General features: G+C 40.7%; 1 protein-coding gene across 1 annotated transcript in view; it reads left to right on the forward strand.

Annotated features, from left to right (window-relative positions):
* LOC139274622 (mitogen-activated protein kinase kinase kinase kinase 4) overlaps positions 1-14,886 on the forward strand; it is a 387,065-nt gene extending 372,179 nt beyond the window's left edge. The window contains exons 22-25 of the mRNA XM_070891300.1: positions 3,752-3,901; positions 6,427-6,586; positions 12,026-12,165; positions 12,299-14,886. Coding sequence (XP_070747401.1) covers positions 3,752-3,901; positions 6,427-6,586; positions 12,026-12,165; positions 12,299-12,382 — 534 coding nt within the window. The 3' untranslated portion in view covers positions 12,383-14,886. The remainder of the gene's footprint in view (positions 1-3,751; positions 3,902-6,426; positions 6,587-12,025; positions 12,166-12,298) is intronic.
* The last annotated feature ends 10,295 nt before the right edge of the window (positions 14,887-25,181 follow it).

Genomic DNA, 25,181 nt, shown 5'->3' on the forward strand with positions numbered 1-25,181 from the left:
AACTCCTGTCATCTTCTTTCCACAGTCCTCACTAGAGCTTCATTAGCCTCGTGTCTGAATTGTCTGGCACGCTGTCTCGAAGCGTCGTCCTGTATCATCAAAATCCAAATGTAAAATGGCTGATTCAGCCCTGGTTGTACTGCGCATGTGCGTGGCCGCGCCCTGCATTAGCGAATGTGACTGGAGACCAGACCAGAAGCGCTGGAAGAACTTTCGGCTTCGACACACATTGTGTGGCGCACGCAAACACGCCTCGTGAACTTTCATTTGGCGAAAGTTGCAAGCTCTGGCGCTAACGTTCACCCAGCACTAAATTTTTGGATCCGCCGCGAATTACATCCGGAAACAGGCGAAAACACAAAAAGCCAAAATTCCAGCCCTTTGTGCTTCATGGGCAATTTGTTGACGATATCAGAAGAAGCAAAATTATTTTTTTATCGATCATGTGATCTGAAAAACAATGGTGTATTTTTTTTGTCAGGGTTATTTTAACTATCCTAGAAGACCCTCCCTCTCCTTTAGCTCTGAGTTTTCAGACCCCACTCTTGTTCCTCCCACCACCTATCCATTTGAGACTTTTCTGTTTTCCCTTCTCATTCCCAGTGCATCTTTTGAGCTTCCCCTAATAGCCTCTCCTATTCATAGTGCACCCCATTGCGCTCTCCCTATTTGTCCCCCTCTCTCTCTGGTTTCAGCTTCAGGGCACGTTCCAAATCAAACCAGCACTCAAATATGTAATTGTTCTCACAAACAGACTGAAAACCCAGAGAATCCTGCTAAGTATTAATGCAGTAACTGCCTTCAAAATCAAGAACTCTCTAAGTCTGAAATACTAAATAGCTTCATCCTTTTAAAAATAGGTTTGGCTATAAGTATGGTTAAAGTGCAGGATTAAAAAAAATTATTAAGAAAGGGAAGATAGACTATGAAAGTAAACTAGCACAATATATAAAATCAGACAGCAAGAGTTTCTACAGGTATATGAAAAGGAAAAGTGTGACTAAAGTAAATGTTGCTCCCTTTGAGGATAAGACCGGGGAATTAGTGACGGGGAACATGGAGATGGCAGAAACTCTGAACAAATATTTTGTATCAGTCTTTACGATAGGGGACACTAACAATATTCCAACAATGGATAGTCGAGGGGCTATAAGGAGAGAGGAACTTAACACAATCACTAAAGAGATAGTACTCAGTAAGATAATGGGACTAAAGATGGATAAATCTCCTGGACCTGATGGCTTGCATTCTAGGGTCTTAAGAGAAGTAGCGGCAGGGATAGTGGATGCATTGGTTGTAATATACCAAAATTCCCTGGATTCTGGGGAGGTCCCAGCAGATTGGAAAACTGCAAATGTAACGCCCCTATTTTAAAAAAGGAGGCAAACAAAAAGCAGGAAACTATAGACTACTTAGCCTAACATCTGTGGAGTCCATTATTAAAGAAGCAGTAGCAGGACATTTGGAAAAGCATAATTCAGTCAGGCCGAGTCAGCATGGATTTATGAAGGGGAAGTCATAGTTGGCAAATTTTCTGGAATTCTTTGAGGATGTAACGAACAGGATGGATAAAGGGGAACCAGTGGATGTGGTGTATTTGGACTTCGAGAAGGCATTTGACAAGGTGCCACGTAAAAGGTTACTGCACAAGATAAAAGTTCACAGGGTTGGGGGTAATATATTAGCATGGATAGAGGATTGTCTAACTAACAGAAAACAGAGAGCCGGGATAAATAGGTCATTCTTGGGTTGGCAATCAGTAACTGACAATCAGGTGCCGCAGGGATCAGTGCTGGGACCCCAACTATTTATAATCTATATTAATGACTTGGATGAAGGGACCGAATGTAATGTAGCTAAGTTTGCTGACGATACAAAGATGGGAGGAAAAGCAATGTGTGAGGAGGACACAAAAAACCTGCAAAAGGACATAGACAGGCTAAGTGAGTGGGCAAAAATTTGATGAAGATGAAGTATAATGTTGGAAAATGTTGTGCACTTTGGCAGAAAAAATGGAAGAGCAAGTTATTATTTAAATTGAGAAAAATTGCAAAGTGCTGCAGTACAGCGGAATCTGGGGGTCCTGGTGCATGAAACACAAAAGGTTAGTATGCAGGTACAGCAAGTGATCAGGAAGACCAATGGAATCTTGACCTTTATTGCAAATGGGATGGAGTACAAAAGCAGAGAAGTCTTGCTACAGTTATACAGGGTATTGGTGAGGCCACACCTGGAATACTGTGTACAGTTTTGGTTTCTATATTTACGAAAGGATATACTTGCTTTGGAGGCAGTTCAGAGAAGGTTCACTAGGTTGATTCTGGAGATGAGGAGGTTGACTTATGAGGAAAGGTTGAGTAGGTTGGGCCTCTTCATTGGAATTCAGAAGAATGAGAGGTGATCTTATCAAAACGTATAAGATTATGAGGGGGCTTGACGAGGTGGATGCAGAGAGAATGTTTCCAATGATATGGGAGACTAGAACTAGGGGGCATAATCTTCGAATAAGGGGCTACCTATTTAAAACTGAGATGAGCAGGAATTTCTTCTGAGTGTTGTAAATCTGTGGAATTTGCTGTCTCCAGAGTTATGGAAGCTGGGTCATTGAATACATTTAAGACAGAGATAGACAGTTGCTTAACAGATCAGGGGTTGTGGGGAGCGGGCAGGGAAATGGACCTGAGTCCATGATCGGATCAGCCATGATCGTATTAAATGGTGGAGCAGGCTCGAGGGGCCGTATGGCCTACTCCTGCTACTACTACTTATGTTCTTATGAACAGTGCTTTATGCAAGGCAAACAACCTCTTAATGTCAGATTAGATCACCCATTTGTCCTTTGGGTTCATGAATCCTAATTCCAGTGGATTGTAGGAGGTGTGGATTGTTTGATTCCAAAAACATTTACCGAAGTGTTTTTGACCATTCAAAATCTCAATAATCTGATGTAAATTGATATCTAAACAATACAGGGAATGTGAAGTGTGTTATATTATGTAGGCTAGAATAGTATGGGAACTATTTCATTAAATCTATGGACTTGCAAAGATTAAGAATAAGTAAGAAATATGAGTTTGGATGGTAAAGTGGAAATGTCATTATTTCCCGCCAACCCATAATCCCCAGCAATCTCCTGTCAACAGGTTGGCTTTCCCATCAGGAATAGGAACCTGCTACCCCTTCCAGTCCGGCCTACACATGACACCAGTTCCACACATTGTGGTTGATACTTGATTCTTTCAGGCCAATAAATGCTGCTTTGCCAGTGTCATCCACTAATCAGAGCAGGAATCATACCATCTAATCATCCCATCATTGTACTGTTAATTCATGCAAATTGATAAATGCTCCACGCTCCAGTAATGCATCTTGAAAAAGAAGTTATTTATTTAAGATGTTTCCATTTATGGGCAATAAACACATTGAGTTTACTAAATGTTGTTATTAGTGCTTATAACTACAAGTTAGACTTTGCCTCATTTCAGTAGAATTTCCAGTACCAGCAGTAATTCTACATCAGTCTTTTAAGAACACACAGTACAGGTGTCTAATTCACAGTACCATTTTTATTCACTGTCCAGAGGTCTTGAGCCATGTGTAACTTTTTGGAAAAATATTTGAGTTTTATCTGCACATAGAAAAATATTTGAAGCTAGACGACAGGTTAAAGAGGTTGTTGCAAATATAACTGTGAATTATTAGATGGAAGTGTACAGTGATACCTAATCTTGGATTTCTTTTTTTCTTGCAGTCATTTACAGACCTGTTGCACAGGCCATTATTGGTAGACCTCACAGTGGAGGAAGGGCAGAGGCTAAAGGTGATCTATGGCTCCAGCGCTGGGTTCCATGCAGTTGATGTGGACTCGGGCACAGTCTACGATATTTATCTGCCAACGCATGTAAGATTACATTCATTCACTTTTCTTTGGAGAGGCAAAATAGTATCTTAAAAATGATTGTCTTGAAATGCGGCTTTATAATAGTGTTAAAAGGCTTAACAATATATATAAAATTCCTTTGTTCAATATTTAAACATAAGTGCTAACTTGTCCGCTAATATTCAAGTCTAATTTCAATTAGGAATCTAAGGTGATTAAGATGGCTACTGTTTTAGTGCCACTATAGTTTTGGATTATTAAAAGCTATAGCGATATATCTTCTTAAAACTAACACACTCAATTCTGAATATACACCTGTTATAATTTCAAAAAAAGGGAAAATCAAAATGATGGAAATGGCCTTTATTGCTAAATAGAATTTGAACTCTTATTGATTCAGATCTGAAACTCAGGATTTGGAATATAAATGTGTGTTTTGTAAATAGTACCAAAATGTATCATTGAGCCTCCAATAGTTAAGTCCTTTGATGCAGGATAGAAACATAGAAAATAGGTGCAGGAGGAGGCCAATTGGCCCTTCGAGCCTGCACAGCCATTCAATATGATCATGGCTGATCATGCAACTTCAGTACCCCATTCTCACTTGCTCTCCATACCCCTTGATCCCTTTAGCCGTAAGGGTCACATCTAACTCCCTTTTGAATATATCTAACGAACTGGCCTGTTGTAGAGAATTCCACAGGTTCCAATTCTCTGAGTGAAGAAATTTCTCCTCATCTCGGTCCTAAATGGCTTACCCCTTATCCTTAGACTATGAACTTGCCCAACATCGGGAACATTCTTCCTGCATCTAGCCTGTCCAATCCCATCAGAATTTTATATTTTCTATGCGATCCCCTCTCATTCTTCTAAATTCTAGTGAATATAAGCCTAGTCGATCCAGTATTTCTTATGTCAGTCCTGCCATCCCGGGAATCAGTGTGGTGAACCTTCGCTGCACTCCCTCAATAGCAAGAATGTCCTTCCTCAAGTTAGGAGACCAAAACTGTACACAATACTCCTCACCAAGGCCCTGTACAACTGTAGCAACACCTCCCTGCCCCTGTACTCAAATCCCCTTGCTATGAAGGCCAACATACCATTTGCTTTCTTAACGGACTGCTTGTACCTGCATGCCAACCTTCAATGACTGATGTACCATGACACCCAGGTCTCGTTGCACCTCCCCTTTTCCTAATCTGTCACCATTCAGGTAATAGTCTGTCTCTCTGTTTTTACCACCAAAGTGGATAACCTCACATTTATCCACATTATACTTCATCTGCCATGCATTTGCCCACTCACCTAACCTATCCAAGTCGCTCTGAAGCCTCATAGCATCCTCCTCGCAGCTCACACTGCCACCCAACTTATGTCATCCGCAAATTTGGAGATACTACATTTAATCCCCTCCTCTAAATCATTAATGTACAGTGTAAACAGCTGGGGCCCCAGCACTGAACCTTGCGGTACCCCACTAGTCACTGCCTGCCATTCTGAAAAGTACCCATTTACTCCTACTCTTTGCTTCCTGTCTGCCAACTAGTTCTCTATCCACGTCAGCACACTACCCCCAATCCCATGTGCTTTAACTTTGCACATTAATCTCTTGTGTGGGACCTTGTCAAAAACCTTCTGAAAGTCCAAATGCACCACATCAACTGGTTCTCCCTTGTCCACTCTACTGGAAACATTCTCAAAAAATTCCAGAAGATTTATCAAGCATGATTTCCCTTTCACAAATCCATGCTGACTTGGACCTATCATGTTGCCTCTTTCCAAATGCGCTGCTATGACATCCTTAATAATTGATTCCATCATTTTACCCACCACTGATGTCAGGCTGACCGGTCTATAATTCCCTGTTTTCTCTCTCCCTCCTTTTTTAAAAAGTGGGGTTACATTGGCTACCCTCCACTCCATAGGAACTGATCCAGAGTCTATGGAATGTTGGAAAATGACTGTCAATGCATCCGCTATTTCCAAGGCCACCTCCTTCAGTACTCTGGGGTGCAGACCATCAGGCCCTGGGGATTTATCTGCATTCAATGCCATCAATTTCCCCAACACAATTTCCCGACTAATAAGGATTTCCCTCAGTTCCTCCTTCATTCTAGACCCTCTGACCCCTTTTATATCCGGAAGGTTGCTTGTGTCCTCCTCAGTGAATTGCAAACTGTAAGAAAGAACATAAGAGATTGCAGGAGGAATAAGACGGGTTAGTAATGTAGAAAAGTAGGCTGCAGATGCAGTTCCAAGGCGGAGAAATATAAAGTAGTATATTATGGGGTAAAAAACAACAAAAGGAAGCATGTAAATTCATTCCAGGGGAACCAAGATCTCTGGGTATAAGTATACCGATCTTTAAAAGTAGGAATGCATTAAACTATGCTGGTATGTCAGTGAAGTATTCCACCAATTGCCATCTATAATGAAGCTGCAGTAGGCAGTTAAAGTTGGTTGTACAGTAAATCAAGTAAAAATATCTCGTTTGAAATTTGTGTTATTGAGTGCTGTGGACTTAATTGAAAGCTGTTTTCTGGCAGATCCAAAGCAGCATCCAACCACATGCGATTATCATACTTCCAAACACAGATGGAATGGAATTGTTGGTCTGCTATGAGGATGAAGGAGTATATGTTAACACATATGGGAGAATTACTAAAGATGTGGTTCTACAGTGGGGAGAGATGCCGACATCTGTTGGTATGTAAATATGATGGGTTATTACAAAATCATCCCTGTTGAAATGACTTGGGAATACATAGGCAGATTGCCTTCTGAAAAGGACATTTAGAAAACTAATAACCTGTACTTTTGAACTTTTGCCACATTCACATTTTATTCTTCCACATTATTGAATACAGTAGCAATCAACAGTTTAAGTAATGCTTTCTTTGTCATAATACCATTTTAACACACTAAAAAGCAAGAGATGAAGAAATTTATGTCTGTTATTTGATCATGCAGCTTTCAAAAATTGGGCTTTTCTATTTTGTGGTACCAACCTTCTGTTATTGCCGCCTTATAATGTCTGCTACGAGGAGGCAAATGGGAATAACCCAAGGTGTTTCGGTCTCTTTTTAAATTGTATAATACTTTGAGTGCTCCAGCTCAATTTTTAGGAAAATCATAGGCATGAATGGATACACTGTCATTGTGTAGTATTGTTAAAGCAAGTCGCCCATTTAGTTTATATCTTGCTTAATTGCATTGCCTTTTAAAAGCTAAAATTTTATTTATCTCTATGAAAGTCTATTAAAATGTACATTTATATCAATTTGTGATCTACATCCAATCTTTACATTTGCAGATGGTCTGTTGAATTTTCCTGATTTAATAAGCAATTAACACCAATCTACAACTGCATTAACTCGTTCTGCTAAAGATTTTGCCACATTAGTATTATACCATCTATTACAATAAAACTTGGGTCCCAACCCTGCACAGCCTGTGGGGCTGGATTTTAGGTTTTCAGTTTTCAGGGCGAAAACGGAGGTGGGGCGGGAAAGTTGCTGGCGGGAATAGTCTGCGCTTTGGTAAGGAAGTTTTGACATCTCTTGGCGCATTGCGGAGGGAGGCGTTGTACTCCCTTCGTGGCGCAAAAAATGGGAAACCCTTGAACTAAACTGCCAGGCCGTGTGCGCTCAGACAGGTCTGTGGGGTTGGGGGGGGGACCTTAAAAAAAAAAAACATTCCGAAAACATTGCCCACGTCACCACAACACAAAGCGCTAAAAAAATGAAAAGAACAAACATTCGCACTTACCTTCAGAGTACTTCACCTTCTTCGCCGCTGGCATGGCTGGGACCGCATTGATTTCCAGGCGGCCATTGTGGCCGTACTTCCGGGCTGACTGGTCAGGGAAAAGTCCAAACTCCTGCAGTATCGCAACGAGAGGCGCTGCACACCCGGCGCAGCTCTTCCCGGTGGTGCTGCTGAGTGTTGCCGCAAAAACGGTCCGGAGGATCGTGATAGGGCACAAGAGACCTTTCACACCTCTCTGGGGCGAAACACGGAGCGCAAAGGACTGGAAAATTCAGCCCACTTAGTGTGTTTTTTGAATGATCTGATATAAAATTCCACTCATGCTCCATATATTGTTTACTAAATCCAAAGTGGGGCGGCGGGGGCTATCAGTAACAAAGCTATGTTTGAAAAACATTTTGCAATAACCAAATAACATTTATTTTTCAACTCTTAATGTAAATGTTTCCTGCCAATTTTTGCTCCCCTCCTGTCCTGATGCCACTAATTCCTGGCTGGAATTATAAGTAGGCTGTTTGATCTCTGAGGCTATCAGCAAAGGTTGGAGTTTAAATCTGGGCCTCCCAAGTCAGTGTGCCTCAGCTATTGAGTTGAAAAGCTAAGCCATCAGGGGGAGTCCTTCCATTTTATCCATATTTAAAATTTGGGGTAATTTTTTTTTTTCTGCAGCTCAAGCAGTTTGCCATTGGGATTTTTTATTTCGACTAATTTTTCCAAAACCAAATGTTACAAATCGTGGTAAGAGCTATGTGGCGGAAGCTGCATAGATTTATATCAGTGGCCCGGAATTTGCGGCTGTAATGACAGCGAAACTATCAGCACTCACAGACATTGTGTAATACTCTGGCCCTGAAAAGCTAAGTGTGGCATCTCATTCCCTCAAAAAAAAAATTTTTTTATTCCATTATTTTTAAACAAATTATTTTTTTATTTTCGATTTTTAAAGTTTTTGATATTTTAACTTCCACCTTAATCCCATATGTATCTCCCAATCTTTATTTTGCTTTCTGTACAATGTCCTAAAACTTGAATTATTATTCCTGCTTTTTACTTCCTGCTTTGCTGTCTGAGGATTTTTTAATCTGATTGGCTGATCAGCTTAGAAACATAGAAACATAGAAAATAGATGCTGGAGTAGGCCATTCGGCCCTTCAAGCCTGCACCGCCATTCAATGAGTTCATGGCTGAACATGCAACTTCAGTACCCCATTCCTGGTTTCTCGCCATACCCCTTATCCCCCTAGTAATAAGGACTACATCTAACTCCTATTTGAATATATTTAGTGAATTGGCCTCAACAACTTTCTGTGGTAGAGAATTCCACAGATTCACCACTCTGGGTGAAATAGTTTCTTCTCATCTCGGTCCGAAATGGCTTACCCCTTATCCTTAGACTGTGACCTCTGGTTCTGGACTTCCCCAACATTGGGAACATTCTGCCTGCATCTAACCTGTCCAAACCCGTCAGAATTTTAAATGTTTCTATGAGATCCCCTCTCATTCTTCTGAACTCCAGTGAATACAAGCCCAGTTGATCCAGTCTTTCTTGATCTGTCAGTCCCGCCATCCCGGGAATCAGTCTGGTGAACCTTCGCTGCACTCCCTCAATAGCAAGAATGTCCTTCCTCAAGTTAGGAGACCAAAACTAATACCCCAGGTGTGGCCTCACCAAGGCCCTGTACAACTGTAGTAACACCTCCCTGCCCCTGTATTCAAATCCCCTCGCTATGAAGGCCATCATGCCATTTGTTTCTTAACCGCCTGCTGTACCTGCATGCCAACCTTCAATGACTGATGTACCATGACACCCAGGTCTCGTTGCACCTCCTCTTTTCCTAATCTGTCACCATTCAGATAATAGTCTGTCTCTCTGTTTTTACCACCAAAGTGGATAACCTCACATTTATCCACATTATACTTCATCTGCCATGCATTTGCCCACTCGCCTAACCTATCCAAGTCACTCTGCAGCCTCATAGCATCCTCCTCGAAGCTCACACTGCCACGCAACTTAGTGTCATCCGCAAATTTGGAGATATTACATTTAATCCCTTCGTCTAAATTATTAATGTACAATGTAAACAGCTGGGGCCCCAGCACAGAACCTTGCGGTACCCCACTAGTCACTGCCTGCCATTCTGAAAAGTACCTATTTACTCCTTCTCTTCGCTTCCTGTCTGCCAACCAGTTCTCAATCCACGTCAGCACACTACCCCCAATCCCATGTGCTTTAACTTTGCACATTAATCTCTTGTGTGGGACCTTGTCAAAAGCCTTCTGAAAGTCCAAATACACCACATCACCTGGTTCTCCCTTGTCCACTCTACTGGAAACATCCTCAAAAAATTCCAGAAGATTTGTCAAGCATGATTTCCCTTTCACAACTCCATGCTGACTTGGACCTATCATGTCACCTCTTTCCAAATGCGCTGCCATGACATCCTTAATAATTGATTCCATCATTTTACCCACTACCGATGTCAGGCTGACCAGTCTATAATTCCCTGTTTTCTCTCTCCCTCCTTTTTTAAAAAGTGGGGTTACATTGGCTACCCTCCACTCCATAGGAACTGATCCAGAGTCTATCGAATATTGGAAAATGACTGTCAATGCATCCGTTATTTCCAAGGCCAACTCCTTAAGTACTCTGGGATGCAGACCATCAGGCCCTGGGGATTTATCTGCCTTCAATCCCATCAATTTCCCCAACACAATTTCCCGACTAATAAGGATTTCTCTCAGTTCCTCCTTCTTACTAGACCCCCTGACCCCTTTTATATCCAGAAGACTGTTTGTGTCCTCCTTAGTGAATACCGAACCAAAGTACTTGTTCAATTGGTCTGCCATTTCTTTGTTTTCCGCTATGACTTCACCTGATTCTGACTGCAGAGGACCTACGTTTGTCTTTACTAACCTTTTCTCTTTACATATCTATAGAAGCTTTTGCAGTCCATCTTAATGTTCCCTGCAAGCTTCCTCTCGTACTCTATTTTCCCTGCCCTAATCAAACCCTTTGTCCTCCTCTGCTGTGTTCTAAATTTCTCCCAGTCCCTGGGTTCACTGCTATTTCTGGCCAATTTGTATGCCACTTCCTTGGCTTTAATACTATCCCTGATTTCCCTTGATAGCCACGGTTGAGCCACCTTCCCTTTTTTATTTTTACGCCAGACAGGGATGTATAATTGTTGTAGTTCATCCATGCAGTCTCTAAATGTCTGCCATTGCCCATCCACCGTCAACCCTTTAAGTATAATTCGCCAATCTATTCTAGCCAATTTACGCCTCATACCTTCAAAGTTACCCTTCTTTAAGTTCTGGACCATGGTCTCTTGCCTGCTACCTGCACTGTTACTAGACAGATGGCGCCAGATTTAAAGTCATATCGGAAGAGAGGAAATCTATGCTCTGGAGCCCACTAAATCTTTGTGGACAGCTTTTTCGAGGTCAGGGGGGAGCGCCATCCCTTTGCCGCTGGCCGTAATATCTGGGCCATTATAACCTGCTGATATTTGTGTGGGTATTGACCAGAATTTAAAAAAATTCATAATAGACAAAGATAACTTTTAAAATCAAGTATTAGGTACAGATTTATTTTTTACAAAAGGAAATTGTACTTCATAAAAATATGTATTTTCTACTTTTCTCCTTTTTTAGGACTGGCATTATGCTTGCTCCAGCTGGGAGTGTAGAATGGTCCTGGGCCACAGAATAATTCATAGTCGTCAATGTTTTTTTTCATCAGTTGGCATAAGATGAACCTTTTTTGAGACAGGACTGATCCTACTAATTTTTCATTCTGAAGGGATGGAGTATTATGCTGTTCAAATGCTATAGGACTTTGCAACAAGTGATGAAACTCGCCCAATGAGAGCAAGTACGTTTGAATGTCAGTTGATGCAGGATTCAAACTTGCAAATCTCATGAGTTCAGAATCCAGCATTCTACAAATATATACTGGACTGGCCAAATCCAAACATTTTCAATACTAAGCAGTACAACCCCATTATGATCAATGTATTACAGTTATACATTGCATTATAGCTACATGACTGGGTTAATCTGTACCTTGACTCAAACCTTTCAGCATCATTTATGGAAGGGTGCCATTAAATACTGGGAGAGATCAAAAGCCTTGAAGTAACAACAGAATATCCCTAGTAATCTAAATAAAGTCCTTGTATTCACACACAAGAAGTCAGTTTTCATTAGGTTTAAATCACCCTCTCTTTCGTTGCTAATCCCATATTTTCCATGACCTTTCAGTCCTGCTTACAGTAGCGTTGAGTTCTGTGCCAGCTTTCCATCTATCATTGGTGACCACAGAAGTTGATCTTAATTTGAAATTCTGATACGTTTTTCCTTTTTTTATATAAACAGCTTATATCCGATCCAATCAGATCATGGGTTGGGGAGAAAAGGCCATTGAAATCCGTTCAGTAGAGACTGGACATTTGGATGGTGTATTTATGCACAAAAGAGCGCAACGGCTAAAATTTCTTTGTGAAAGAAACGACAAGGTATGTGTATTTGTGTGAGAGATATTTTTTAAGTGGGCACGGGAAGTCATATAACTTGGACTTAAGCTTAAACATATACAATCACTGCATGTGCTGTCGAAAATGTGTCACATGTTCAATTTTCTTTTAAAAGGTCTTTTTTGCTTCAGTCCGTTCTGGTGGAAGCAGCCAGGTTTACTTCATGACTCTTGGTCGGAGTTCACTTCTCAGCTGGTAGGAGAGCAAGTCATGCATTGAGAGCAACTGGAGTCTTTGCAAGATCTTTGAAACCTTGAATTAACTAACAACTGGAGAACAAACTGCACTGATTCAATGCATTGCCTAAACCTGTCACTGAAATTAAGTGAACTGTAAAGAGGACGCAATGCCACTGGTGCTGTTAGAATTTTACTGTCAGGTGACAGCCAGTCTAGAATAGAAGAAAACACCTCATCTCAATTACAACATCCCTTGACTTAAGATGACTGCTTTTTGCTTGAGAGAAGAGGCCTAAGAATGCAGAAGGTTGTTTCTAATGTGGTTAGGCAAATGGGAAGTGGAAGCAGTGGTATGCTGACAGTAGAGAAATATGTAACATGGGAAAGGGGAATCTGATTTTTTTTTTAAATGTATATCATTCTAAGTGATTTTTCTTTTGTAAGGTGACAGAGTGTTAAGAAGAAAGAAAATGCAAGTTAGGACTTTTTATTGAAATGTGAATGACAGATTGAGAGCAATCATGTTGGTCTTTGCAAGGGGGAAGGGTGTTTTTGGTCATTTTCTGTATATCGGGTTTTGCTTGTGTTCTCTGAAACTTTAAAAAAAAATAAAAGTAAATCGAAATTTGTGCGGAGGACAAGGGTTTCAGATTTGTATGGCTTTGTGGGGCAGACCAGAAACTTGACGTTTGGTTATGTTACAGTATTATAGCTGCCTCTCCAAGGTTTGACTTTTTTGTAGCAGTGCAAAAGCAGTTTAACAAATCCTGCACTCGTAAATCTCCCAAACTACTTTAAAAAAAATTTGTTTTGCCTACCTCATTTGTTTAAGAAAGGAAAAAAAAGAGGTGGTTTAGTCATTTTAATGTTATTTGTATCTGAAACTTACACATCTTTGTCTAATTTAAAGTTTATTAATACCAAATTTATGATCAAAATGTTTGTCTACTGTTGGTTAAATTTCAGCTTGTTTTAGCAGTGTTAACTGCTAACAGCGTTACTGTTTTTTGTAATTGGAAAATACCAGCTGAGAGCAGAAACTAACAGATCTGAAGTCAGCTGTTGTGGTTAGAAGCAGAAAATGGAGGCAAGTAATCAGCTGTTCAAAATGTGGTCGACGGAGATGGGTACCTAATTGTAATCCTCCAATTATGTGCAAATAGCAACAACTGACATTTTCTTGTTACTCAGCCAGAATCGGATTTAAGTAGCAGTTGGAAAATAGTTTTACTAAGCTATTCTGTTGCATTAGAGTGAACTGTATATGTAGTAGGGAACAGGCGGTTGATTTAAGATGCAATGCACTAAAACACTTAATTTCAAGAATGTAGTAAAACTGCTTATCAATACAGTATATCTTCCCATATTTAGATTCAAAATTCCAGCTGTGGAAAGATTTTTTTAATATCGCTGTAAACAGAATTTTATTTTACAAATGTTAGACATTTACAAATGTGTCTACAGTAATAATCTGTTGAACTGTCACTCAATTACTTGAGATACCTATAGTGTATAATATACTATACTGGTGATGTAATAATGCACAATAGCATTATATTGATCCTATGATATGTTAAACTTTTTTTGGTACTTTGTAGACAGCTGCCTTATGCTGTTATGTGCACAGGATCTCAACACTTTACAGGGCTTAGTTCTCTCAGTGGAGACTATTCATTCTGCAGTGAAATATTCTCAATAGTGGTACAATGAGATTGAAAATGTATCGTGGGAATTTTTCTTTCATGTCACTGTGATCTTTTCCTCTAGCAGCTCCTGGTCACTGAATAATTTGCAATATCTCTCTTATATCATCTGTTAGGAACTGTAAAAGTAATCGTAGAAACTTCCTGACATAAGTAGGTTTACCGTGAGCAGAATATTTTTGAATTTAAAAAAAAAACACTGTTAAAAGTCCTGACGACAGTTACAAGTAATCCTCTGTCTCAGCAGAGTCTGTGATTAGCAATTCCCACCTATGAGAAGTGCCAAGGTGGTGTAACAGTATTACAAAACCACTACGTCTTTATGTTTGAAGAATAATTTCAACAATTAAGTTTTAATACTTCTAGATTTAGTGAAAATGCCTATAATTAATTTTGAATTTTAATACTTTATTTTAAGTCAAATAACTTGTTGTATGACTGCAGTGTCTCTTATCTTATGCACGTTATGTTTGAGAAAATGTTTACAAAAATTGTTTTGTTACACTAATGTGCATCACACATATTTATGTTTTTTTCTGAAATGATTTGTTTTTAGTTTTAGTTTTGTATTATGAGTACACTTGATGTTTATAACCCTGAACTCTGCTGATAACCAAGAAGCTGATCTAAAAATAAAATTGAGGTATTACTGTGTCTAGCTGCAAAGCAGATTGGGAAATATGGTTACAAGTAAACCTCTTCAAACAGTTTTCTGCTATGTGATCTAACTTATGTCCTCTGTGTATTATGAGAATTCCTGTATTTTCTCTGAAGTTCATCTTTTCTTGAATAAAATCAACTTAATGCACATTGTGCATAACACGACACTCTGATTTTGTGAAGCTTGACTAGTATGTTTCGACTTTTCATTTCGTAGTATCATAGAATAGTACAACACAGCAGGAGGCCATTCAGCCCATCGAGTCTACGCTGACTCTTTCAAAGAGCAATCTAGTTAATCCTACTCCCCCGCTCTATTCCCATATCCCTGCAATTTTTTCTCCTTCCAAGTATCCAATTCCATTCTGAAGGCTACTATTGAATCTATCCACCACCCTATCAGGCAGTGCATTCCAAATCCTAATCACTCGTTGTGTAAAAAAAACTTTTCTTCATGTCTTCTCTGGTTCTTTTGCCAATCACCTTAAATCTGTGCTCTCTCATTATCATCCCTTCAGCCATTAGAAACAGATTCTCTTTATTTACTGTATCTAAACCCTTCATGATTTTAAACACCTCTGTTAAATCTCCTCTTGACCTTTTCTGCTCTTAAGGAGAACAACCCCAGCTTCTCTGGTCTATCCACATAACTGTAATCCCACATCCCTGGAACCATTCTACATCTGTGCTGCACCTTTCTTCCATTCGCAATGCAATAGGTGTCCTGTGGCTGAGAGGAGAGGATCTGCTCCCAAGCTGCTTTAAACAAACTGGTTAGGGATGTGAAAGAATAGGCTGGGTAAAATTATTCCGATCACTCCAACAGTACTCCATCTTGCACTTATCTAACTGACTTCCACTTGCTGCCCCCCACGTGTGGATGATACCAGTTCTGAATGGAAAATGATTTTTGCTGGCAGGAACAGAGTTGACAGGGTCTGAGAAATGGTGGGTTAGTGAGCTAGCCAGCTGCTTGCCTGATTGACATCATCCAACTTTCTGCGACTGGTTTCCTGCAGTGTTGCTTGCTATTGCACAGCGTATTCTTTCATGTAAGCTTCCATAGGCAGCCTGCTGTGCAGGTTGAAGCTCAGTATGAAATATTTAATTAGATGGCAGCTCATCAGCCATGCACTACAAGTCAACGGAACATGCTACAGTGCATCATTCTTACTAAAACCAGAATATTGCACCGTAGCATGGGTGTAGCCCCCTCTCCCCCCACCCCATAAACTCACAGTGGCAACACATGCTGGCATTCCAGTGTTCCTTGCTGTCAAATACAATCATTTTCAATAAAATAAATGCATTTGATACCCTTGCCAGATACAAACCAACTCTGCCAAGAGTCAGCCCAGAGGTAATATAGAAAATAGGTGCAGGAGTAGGCCCTTCGAGCCTGCACCACCATCCATTAAGATCATGGCTGATCTTTCACCTCAGTATCCCTTTCCTGCTTTCTCTCCATACCCCTTGATCCCTTTAGCCGTAAGGGCCATATCCAACTCCCTCTTGAATATATCTAACGAACTGGCATCAACAACTCTGCGGAAGAGAATTCTACAGGTTAACAACTCTCTGAGTGAAGATGTTTCTCCTCATCTCGGTCCTAAATGGCTTACCCCTTACACTGTGACCCCTGGTTCTGGACTCCCCCGACATCGGGAACATTCTTCCTGCATCTAACCTGTCCAGTCCTGTCAAAATTTTATATGTTTCTATGAGATCCCCTCTCATTCTTCTAAACTCCAATGAATACAGGCTCAGTCGATCCAGTGTCGTCTCATATGTCAGTCCTGCCATCCCGGGAATCAGTCTGGTGAACCTTCGCTGCACTCCCTCAATAGCAAGAACGTCGTTCCTCAGATTAGGAGACCAAAACTGAACGCAATATTCCAGGTGAGGCCTCACCAAGGCCCTGTACAGCTGTAGCAAGACCTCCTATACTCAAATCCCCTAGCTATGAAGGCCAACATGCCATTTGCCGCCTTCACCGCCTGCTGTACCTGCATGCCAACCTTCAATGACTGATGTACCATGATACTCAGGTCTCGTTGCACCTCCCCTTTTCCTAATCTGCCGCCATTCAGGTAATATTCTGCCTTCGTGTTTTTGCCACCAAAGTGGATAACCTCACATTTATCCACATTATACTGCATCTGCCATGCATTTGCCCACTCACCTAACCTGTCCAAGTCACCCTGCAGCCTCTTGGCATCCTCTGTACAGCTCACACACCACCCAGCTTAGTGTCATCTGCAAACTGGGAGATATTACTCTCAATTCCTTCATCTAAATCAGTGATGTATATTGTAAATAGCTGGGGTCCCAGCACTGAGCCCTGTGGCATCCCACTAGTCACTGCCTGCCATTCTGAAAAGGACCCGTTCTCCCGACTCTCTGCTTCCTGTCTGCCAACCAGTTCTCTATCCACGTCAATACATTACCCCCAATACCATGTGCTTTAATTTTGCATACCAATCTCTTGTGTGGGACCTTGTCAAAAGCCTTTTCAAAGTCCAAATACACCACATCCACTGGTTCTCCCTTGTCCACTCTACTAGTTACATCCTCAAAAAATTCTAGAAGATTTTTCAAGCATGATTTCCCTTTCATAAATCCATGCTGACTTGGACCGATCCTGTCACTGCTTTCCAAAAGTGCTGCTATTTCATCTTTAATAATTGATTCCAACATTTTCACCACGACTGATGTCAGGCTAACCAGTCTATAATTCCCTGTTTTCTCTCCTTCCTTTTTTAATAAGTGGTGTTACATTAGCTACCCTCCAGTCCATAGGAACTGATCCAGAGTCGATAGACTGTTGGATCACTATTTCTAGGGCCATTTCCTTAAGTACTCTGGGATGCAGACTATCAGGCCCTGGGGATTAATCGGCTTTCAATCCCATCAATTTCCCTAACACAATTTCCTGACTAATAAGGATTTCCTTCAGTTTCTCCTTCTCGCTAGACCCTCGGTCCCCTAGTATTTCCGGAAGGTTATTTGTGTCTTCCTTCGTGAAGACAGAACCAAAGTATTTGTTCAATTGGTATGCCATTTCTTTGTTCCCCATTATAAATTCACCAGATTCTGACTGCAAGGGACCTACGTTTGTCTTCACTAATCTTTTTCTCTTCACATATCTATAGAAGCTTTTTCAGTCAGTTTTGATGTTCCCAGCAAGCTTCCTCTCATACTCTCAATCTCGCACAAAGGACATCAGTATCAAAACTGCAAACCAAAACAATGATTAGAAAAAGTTCTTTTCAAGCACCCATATCCCCAAAGTATCCACAAGTAAGATTGCATACTCAGGCTCATTGCCTTTTAGTCTACTTCGGAAGGTACCAACAATGGTACGTAATGGTTTTATTTTTAATAGGTTTCTCTTTCATCTCCCTGCTCTCAAAATCCTATCCTTGACCCCTCTGTGCTTAAAAGCTATCACCCATCTCCAAATTCCCTTTCCTATCTAAGGTTCACTCTAAGAATGTGTTGTTGCCTCCCAAATCTGTGCCCATCTTTCCTAAAGCTACAGGTTTGACTTTTTTCAGTCCGGCGACAGCCCTGAAAGAGTCCCAAACAAAGTCATAAATGACATCCTCCGTAACTGTGACCATGATGCATTTTTCCTTCCCTACCACTTTGCAGCCTTTCATATGGTTGACCAAACCATCCTCCTGCAATGCCTCTTCTCCACTGTCCAGCTCAGTGCCACTGCTGTCACTTGTTTCTGTTAATACCTATCCTATCATAGCCAGAATATGTCCAGAAATGGCTTCTTTCCCACCCCAGAACAGTTACCTTGAGTCTCTCAAAGACCTATTCATGGTCGACTCCTCTTTCTCATCTACATGCGGTTCTTTGGCAACATCATGTGAAGATAATGGGGTCAGCTTCCACATATACACTGGCACTATCATATCTTGATTCCCTCAGTTGTCACAAATTCCTACTGCTTTTATCCTCCTTCCCAGCCATTGTCACAGGTTGAACCAGACTGTTCATCACCTTGGTATCCTATTTGACCCAAGCTGAGATTCTGACTCTTAATTCCTCGTCATCATAACGATCGCCTCTTCCCATCCCCATAACAATGCCCATATAATGGGCAGCCAATCTGATATTCCCCATTTTACGACCCCAATGGAAATTGAAAGTTCCTGCTTCGGTTTCCTTTCAGGAGGAATAAAATGGGCATGGCTGGAGCTACCATATGTGGATGCATCCACAAGTTTTTGGCTCAACAGTTTTGTCAACTCCCAATCCATATCTCTTATCAGCCTCTCCCTGAGCTAGTACAACATTATTCAAGATACTCCTCCATTTTTTTCTTTATTTCTATTGAAATACATCTGCCACAATTCTGCTCATTTGCAACTTTTGTCCAGATCTTTCTATAGCTCCTTGGATACTTCATCGGACTCTAGCTATTCCCCTAATTTAGTATTATTTCTGAATTTGACCAAATTGCATTTTCTTTTATCTGTCACTAAAAACAGCGTCGAGAATCCGGAAGCCTCGGGACTGAGGCTGCTCCAGATTCTGTGTATTACTGGACTGCGGAACATCTTTATGATGCCCCGAATCCGAAAACACTAGGGCCAAGGTAGGTAGGAAGGGGAAGTTGGGTGGCCACGGGGTGGGGGTGAAGTTGGCGGCGGCGGCCCGGGGTGGGAGAAGAGATCAGCGGTGGCCTAAGGCGGGGGTGTCCGGATTCCGGAATATTTTCTGGATTCCAGACGATCCCGCCACGGATCGTCCCAGTGTCTGGATTCCGGAACTCCGGATTCTCAACACTGCACCTGTAGTTATCACACTAGTGTTTGTGGGAGCTTGCTATATGCAAATTGGCTGCTGCGTTTCCTACATTACAACAGTGACTGCACTTCAAAAAGTACTTGATTGACTGTAAAGCACTTTGAGACATCCTGAAGTTGTGAAAGGCGCTATATAAATGCAAGTCATTTTTTTTGTCCTGAATCCAGCTAATTTACGTAGGTTAGAAACAGTAGGGCAAGGGTTATTAATTGGAGCAATCCCTGGGTAATGTGCAGGGTTACTCTTGATCAATTCAATTAATTTACCTTCTATTGATGCAAGACTAATTGTTGTGTAATTCCTTGATTTTGTTTGAAAATTAGTACTACATTACCTTGTTACAACCTAGCAGACCTGCTCTATTTCCTTTACTCTTCTCTGCTATCTTCTGATGCATCCATGTCTTTTTGCAAAAGTTTCAAACTTGTAATGATAAACCCTCAATACATTTCAGTACTTGATTGCCCTTTTGATAACAGTTTCACAATGACTGGATATTTTCAGAAATAAAATACAAATTATTGGAACTTTCTCATGCTGAATTAGCCAATCTCAGGTAAGGCAAAAATTGAGATGCGACAATTCATCTCACTGTCCTGGGAAATAAAGATGAAATTTAACTGCTGTTCCTGCTCCTCATCACTATTCTGCTGGAAAGTGCTTATCTGTTGATGTTTGATAGGAAGAGTATAGGCCTTGGATCTGATACTCAGTCAAATAGCTTGCTGACTCTGTCTATCCAATTTTGCACATGAAGAATATTCACATAAACAAGGTACCTAGAAGATTGTTGGTGCATATGGAAACATACCCCAACAACAGCCAGAACCTTGTGATGGAGTATAATGTTGGCAAGTGTGAGGTCATGCACTTTGGCAGAAAAAAATCAAAGAGCAAGTTATTATTTAAATGAAGAAAGATTGTAAAGTGCTGCAGTACAGCGAGATCTGGGGGTACTTGTGCATGAAACACAGAAGGATAATATGCAGGTACAGCAGGTGCAGGAAAGCCAATGGAATCTTGGCTTTTATTGCAAAGGGGATGGGGTATAAATTCACGGAAGTCTTGCCAAAGCTATACAGGGTATCGGTGAGGCCACACCTGGAATACTGCGTGCAGTTTTGGTTTCCATATTTACGAAAGGATATACTTGCTTTGGAGACAGTTCAGAGAAGCTTCACTAGGTTGATTCCGGAGATGAGGGGGTTGACTTAGGAGGAAAGGTTGAGTAGGTTGGGCCTCTACTCATTGGAATTCAGAAGAATGAGAGGTGATCTTATCGAAATGTATAAGATTATGAGGTGGATGCGGAGTGGATGTTTCCACTGATGGGGGAAGACTAGAAGTAGAGGACATGATCTTAGAATAAGGGGCCGCCCATTTAAAACTGAGATGAGAAATTTCTTCTCTGAGGGTTGTGAATCTGTGGAATTCACTGCCTGAGAGAGCTGTGGAAGCTGCGACATTGAATAAATTTAAGACAGAAATAGACAGTTTCTTAAAAGGGGATAAGGGTTGATGGGGAGTGGGCAGGGAAATGTCCATGATCAGATCAGCCCAGCCACGATCTTATTGAATGGCAGAGCAGGCTCGAGGGGCCATATGGCCTACTCCTGCTCCTATTTCTTATGGTCTTATGAAAAGGGATGGAAGGGAGGAAAACTTTGAGAACATTTTTCGGTTAACGGTCTATCCTCTGAGTGAATTTACTTAGGTTTTCTTAAACTCTAGTTGTCTAATTGAATGGGAAATATATACTTTATGTAAATATATGAATATTATATAAGTGTTAACATTTCTAACCTTTAAAATATATACTGCACTTTTTAAGGCAATGCAGCCTGATTGAACTTTGCTTGTTTGTGTTGGCTTAGAACCACATTAATCCCTATTTGACATGCAGCCTTCATACTTTATTTTTATGAACATTTTAGCAATAGTTTCATTCATTTAAAACTTGCCAAATGAAATTCTGACCCCTGTAATTTAGTGCTCAAAAATTAATATTTTTGGCAGCATTGATGGTAAGATTACCACATTTTGCAAGCAATGTGCCTTGGTAATCAAAATGAAGCCTGTGAACCTTCTGCAATTGCTGCTTTCCCTCATTCATCTTTCATGAAGTGCAACTTCCCTCTTATTCTGTCGAATGATATTTTCTAATGCTCTGCAACTAATAAAACTCACATCTGTATCTGCATAGGTTGATAGCATCATGACTCTTCTTGGTTCAGCTTGTTCTCAAATCGCAAAGTTGTTTCTAGACCTTGGGTGTTAATTATAATGATTCTTCTGGAGAGCCTTCAATTATCTGCAATTATTCCCCCTTTTTACCCTATGCAATATCTATTAATGTTACATTGTCAGATTGAGGTGCCAATTTAGAGATAAATGCTTCACAGAAAGAGAAGATCTCAATGAATAACAGCCACACTGTCTCATCTCGGAGTTGGCAGAAGTGTCATGAGAAGTCACGGGAACAATTTTCACCTGCCAAGCAATGGATTGAGTAAAAGGACCTAATGGAAAGGCACAGATGTTTTTGAGTTACTTAAATTAACAAAATAAATGAATGAAAATGATGTAAATAGATATATTATGCATCTAGAAAAAATAACCAGAACAGTGGGGCCAAGTATACATCAAAGCAGAAAAAAGTGCTTAGAATTGGAATAGTTGTGCCAGCACTGTATTGACGATGTTGAAATTTAAAAATGTTACCATGAGCGATTAATAGAAATAGGTTTTACAGTACAGACTAGTACAACCTTATTCTATAAATGGATTCTCTGTCATTTCATTTCCTGGTATGAAATATTTGTGAAGGGCAATATGTTCAACTTACAGACTTATTTTTCTGAAGCTGCAGTGTACTCCAGTGATCACCTGCAGTAAGGGAGGGAGGAAAACTGCCTCTGCTTGCCAGTGATTAGACTAAGTTGTGAATGCCTCTACAGTTGAATAACCTGGTGACACTTAATGATGAGGTGAACAAGAGTCACTTAGACTTGCTGGAACCATGTCACAAATCATTGAGAGAAGAGGGGAAAGAATCATTTTTTTTCACCAAGTTCAACATGTGCCAAATTCTGAGTTTGTTCCCTGCTCTTCCTTACTTGTGAATCAAGAATGTAATTACTGTTTCACTAATAAAAATTGCTTTGAAAATCAAATACTTCTATCATACTGATTACTGTTAAAGTGGTTGCCTTGGATCATCATTTAACACTACATACAAAGCTTTCAGAAACTTAAAACAATGGAAAATTGTGAAGTTAAATTTACCTTTGTGAGGAATTGCGTGGATAAACTAAAGGTGCTGAAGAGATTTATATCGATTGTAAAAGCAGATGGAGCATTTGCAAGTCAGAGGGCATTACCAATTACCAATAAAATAGTACAGCTAATTCCAGAAACAACTTGACATGTATAGACCTTGAAAAGTAGAATTGTTAATATCCAACATAGGCAGTCATCATATGAGATGGAGGTGCAAGTGGTTCATGACATTCTGCTTTTTTTCCTTCGAATATTGTATCCCACATTATCCATTCTTTAACCTGTCATCGTATTCTCCTCCTCCTTCTTCAGATATGATACAAGAACATAAGAAATAGAAGCAGGAGTAGGCCATACGGCTCCATGAGCCTGCTCTGCCATTTAATACAATCATGGCTGATCCGATCATGGACTCTGGTCCACTTCCCTGCCCGCTCCCCTTAACCCCTTATTCCCTTATCGGTTAAGAAACTCTACCTCTGTCTTAAATTTATTCAATGACCCAGCTTCCACAGCTCTGAGTCAGCGAATTCCACTGTTTCACTAATAAAAATTGCTTTGAAAATCAAATGCTTCTGTCATACTGATTACTGTTAAAGTGATTGCCTTGGATCATAATTTAACACTACACACAAAGATTTACAACACTCAGAAGAAATTCCTCCTCATCTCAGTTTTAAATGGGTGGCCACTTATTCTTTGATTATGCCCCCTCGTTCTAGTCTTCCCCCATCAGTGGAAACATCCTCTCTGCATCCACCTTGTCAAGCCCCTTCATAATCTTATATGTTTCGATAAGATCACCTCTCATTCTTCTGAATTCCAATGAGTAGAGGCCCAACCTACTCAACCTTTCCTCATATATCAACCCCCTCATCTCCGGAATCAACCAAGTGAACTATGTCTGAACTGCTCCAAAGCAAGTATATCCTTTTGTAAATATGGAAACCTAAACTGTACGCAGTATATTAGGTGTGGCCTCACCAATACCCTGTATAACTATAGCAAGACTTCCCTGCGTTTATACCCTATCCCCTTTGCAATAAATGCCAAGATTCCATTGGCCTTCCTGATCACTTGCTGTACCTGCATACCAACCTTTTGTGTTTCAAGCACCAGGACCTCCTGGTTCCGCTCTACTGCAACACTTTGCAATTTTTCTCCATTTAAATAATAACTTGCTCTTCGATTTTATTTTTCTGCCAAAGTGCATAATCTCACACTTTCCAACATTATACTCCATCTGCCAAATTTTTGCCCACTCACTTAGCCTGTCTATGTCCTTTTGCAGATTTTTTGTGTCTTCCTCACACATTGCTTTTCCTCCCATCTTTGTATCGTCAGGAAACTTGGCTACTTTACACTCGGTCCCTTCTTCCAAGTTGTTAATATAGATTATAAATAATTGGGGTCCCAGCACTGATCCCTGCGGCACCCCACTAGTTACTGATTGCCAACCAGAGAACGAACCATTTATCCCGGCTCTCTGTTTTCTGTTAGTTAGCCAATCCTCTATCCATGCTAATATATTACCCCCAACCCCGTGAAATTTTATCTTGTGCATTAACCTTTTACGTGGCACCTTGTCAAATGCCTTCTGGAAGTCCAAATACACACCATCCACTGGTTCCCCTTTATCCGCCCTGTTCATTACATCCTCAAAGAATTCCAGCAAATTTGTCAAACATGACATCCCCTTCATAAATCCATATAGCAAGAATAAACTGAGGAGGTGGAAGAAATATGCATAGTAGGACCTTTTATTTCGGGCACTGACAGCACTTCATGGCATGCACCATCTATCTGCCTTAACCTCCTAAGAACAAGCCCAGATATATCCACCTAAGGGCAATTAAGCCTTTATGCCTTACTACAACCTTTGTCTAAACATGGGTAAAAGAGTTGAATTTCAGAGGGGAGGTGAGAGTTACATCAAGGCAGCATTTGACCGAGTGTGGCAGCAAGGAGCCCTCGTAAAATTGAGGTCGATGGGAATCGGGGAAAACCCTCCATTGGTGGGGGTCATACCCAGCACAAAGAAAGATGGTTGTGGTTGTTGGAGGTCAATCATCCCAGCCCCAGAACATCGCTGCAGGAGTCCCTCAGGGCAGTGTCCTAGGCCCAATCATATGCAGCTGTTTCATCGTTGACTTACCCTTCCATCTTAAGGTCAGAAGTGTGGATATTCACTGATTGCACAATGTTCAGTGCTATTCGCAGCTCCTCAGAAAATGAAGCTGTCCATACCCGCATGCAGCAAGACCTGGATGACATTCAGGCTTGGGCTGATAAATAGCAAGTAACATTCGCATCACACAAGTACCAGGCAATGACCATCTCCAACAAACGAGAG

This window comes from Pristiophorus japonicus, chromosome 10 (assembly GCF_044704955.1).
Source record: "Pristiophorus japonicus isolate sPriJap1 chromosome 10, sPriJap1.hap1, whole genome shotgun sequence".
Taxonomy (NCBI): domain Eukaryota; kingdom Metazoa; phylum Chordata; class Chondrichthyes; family Pristiophoridae; genus Pristiophorus; species Pristiophorus japonicus.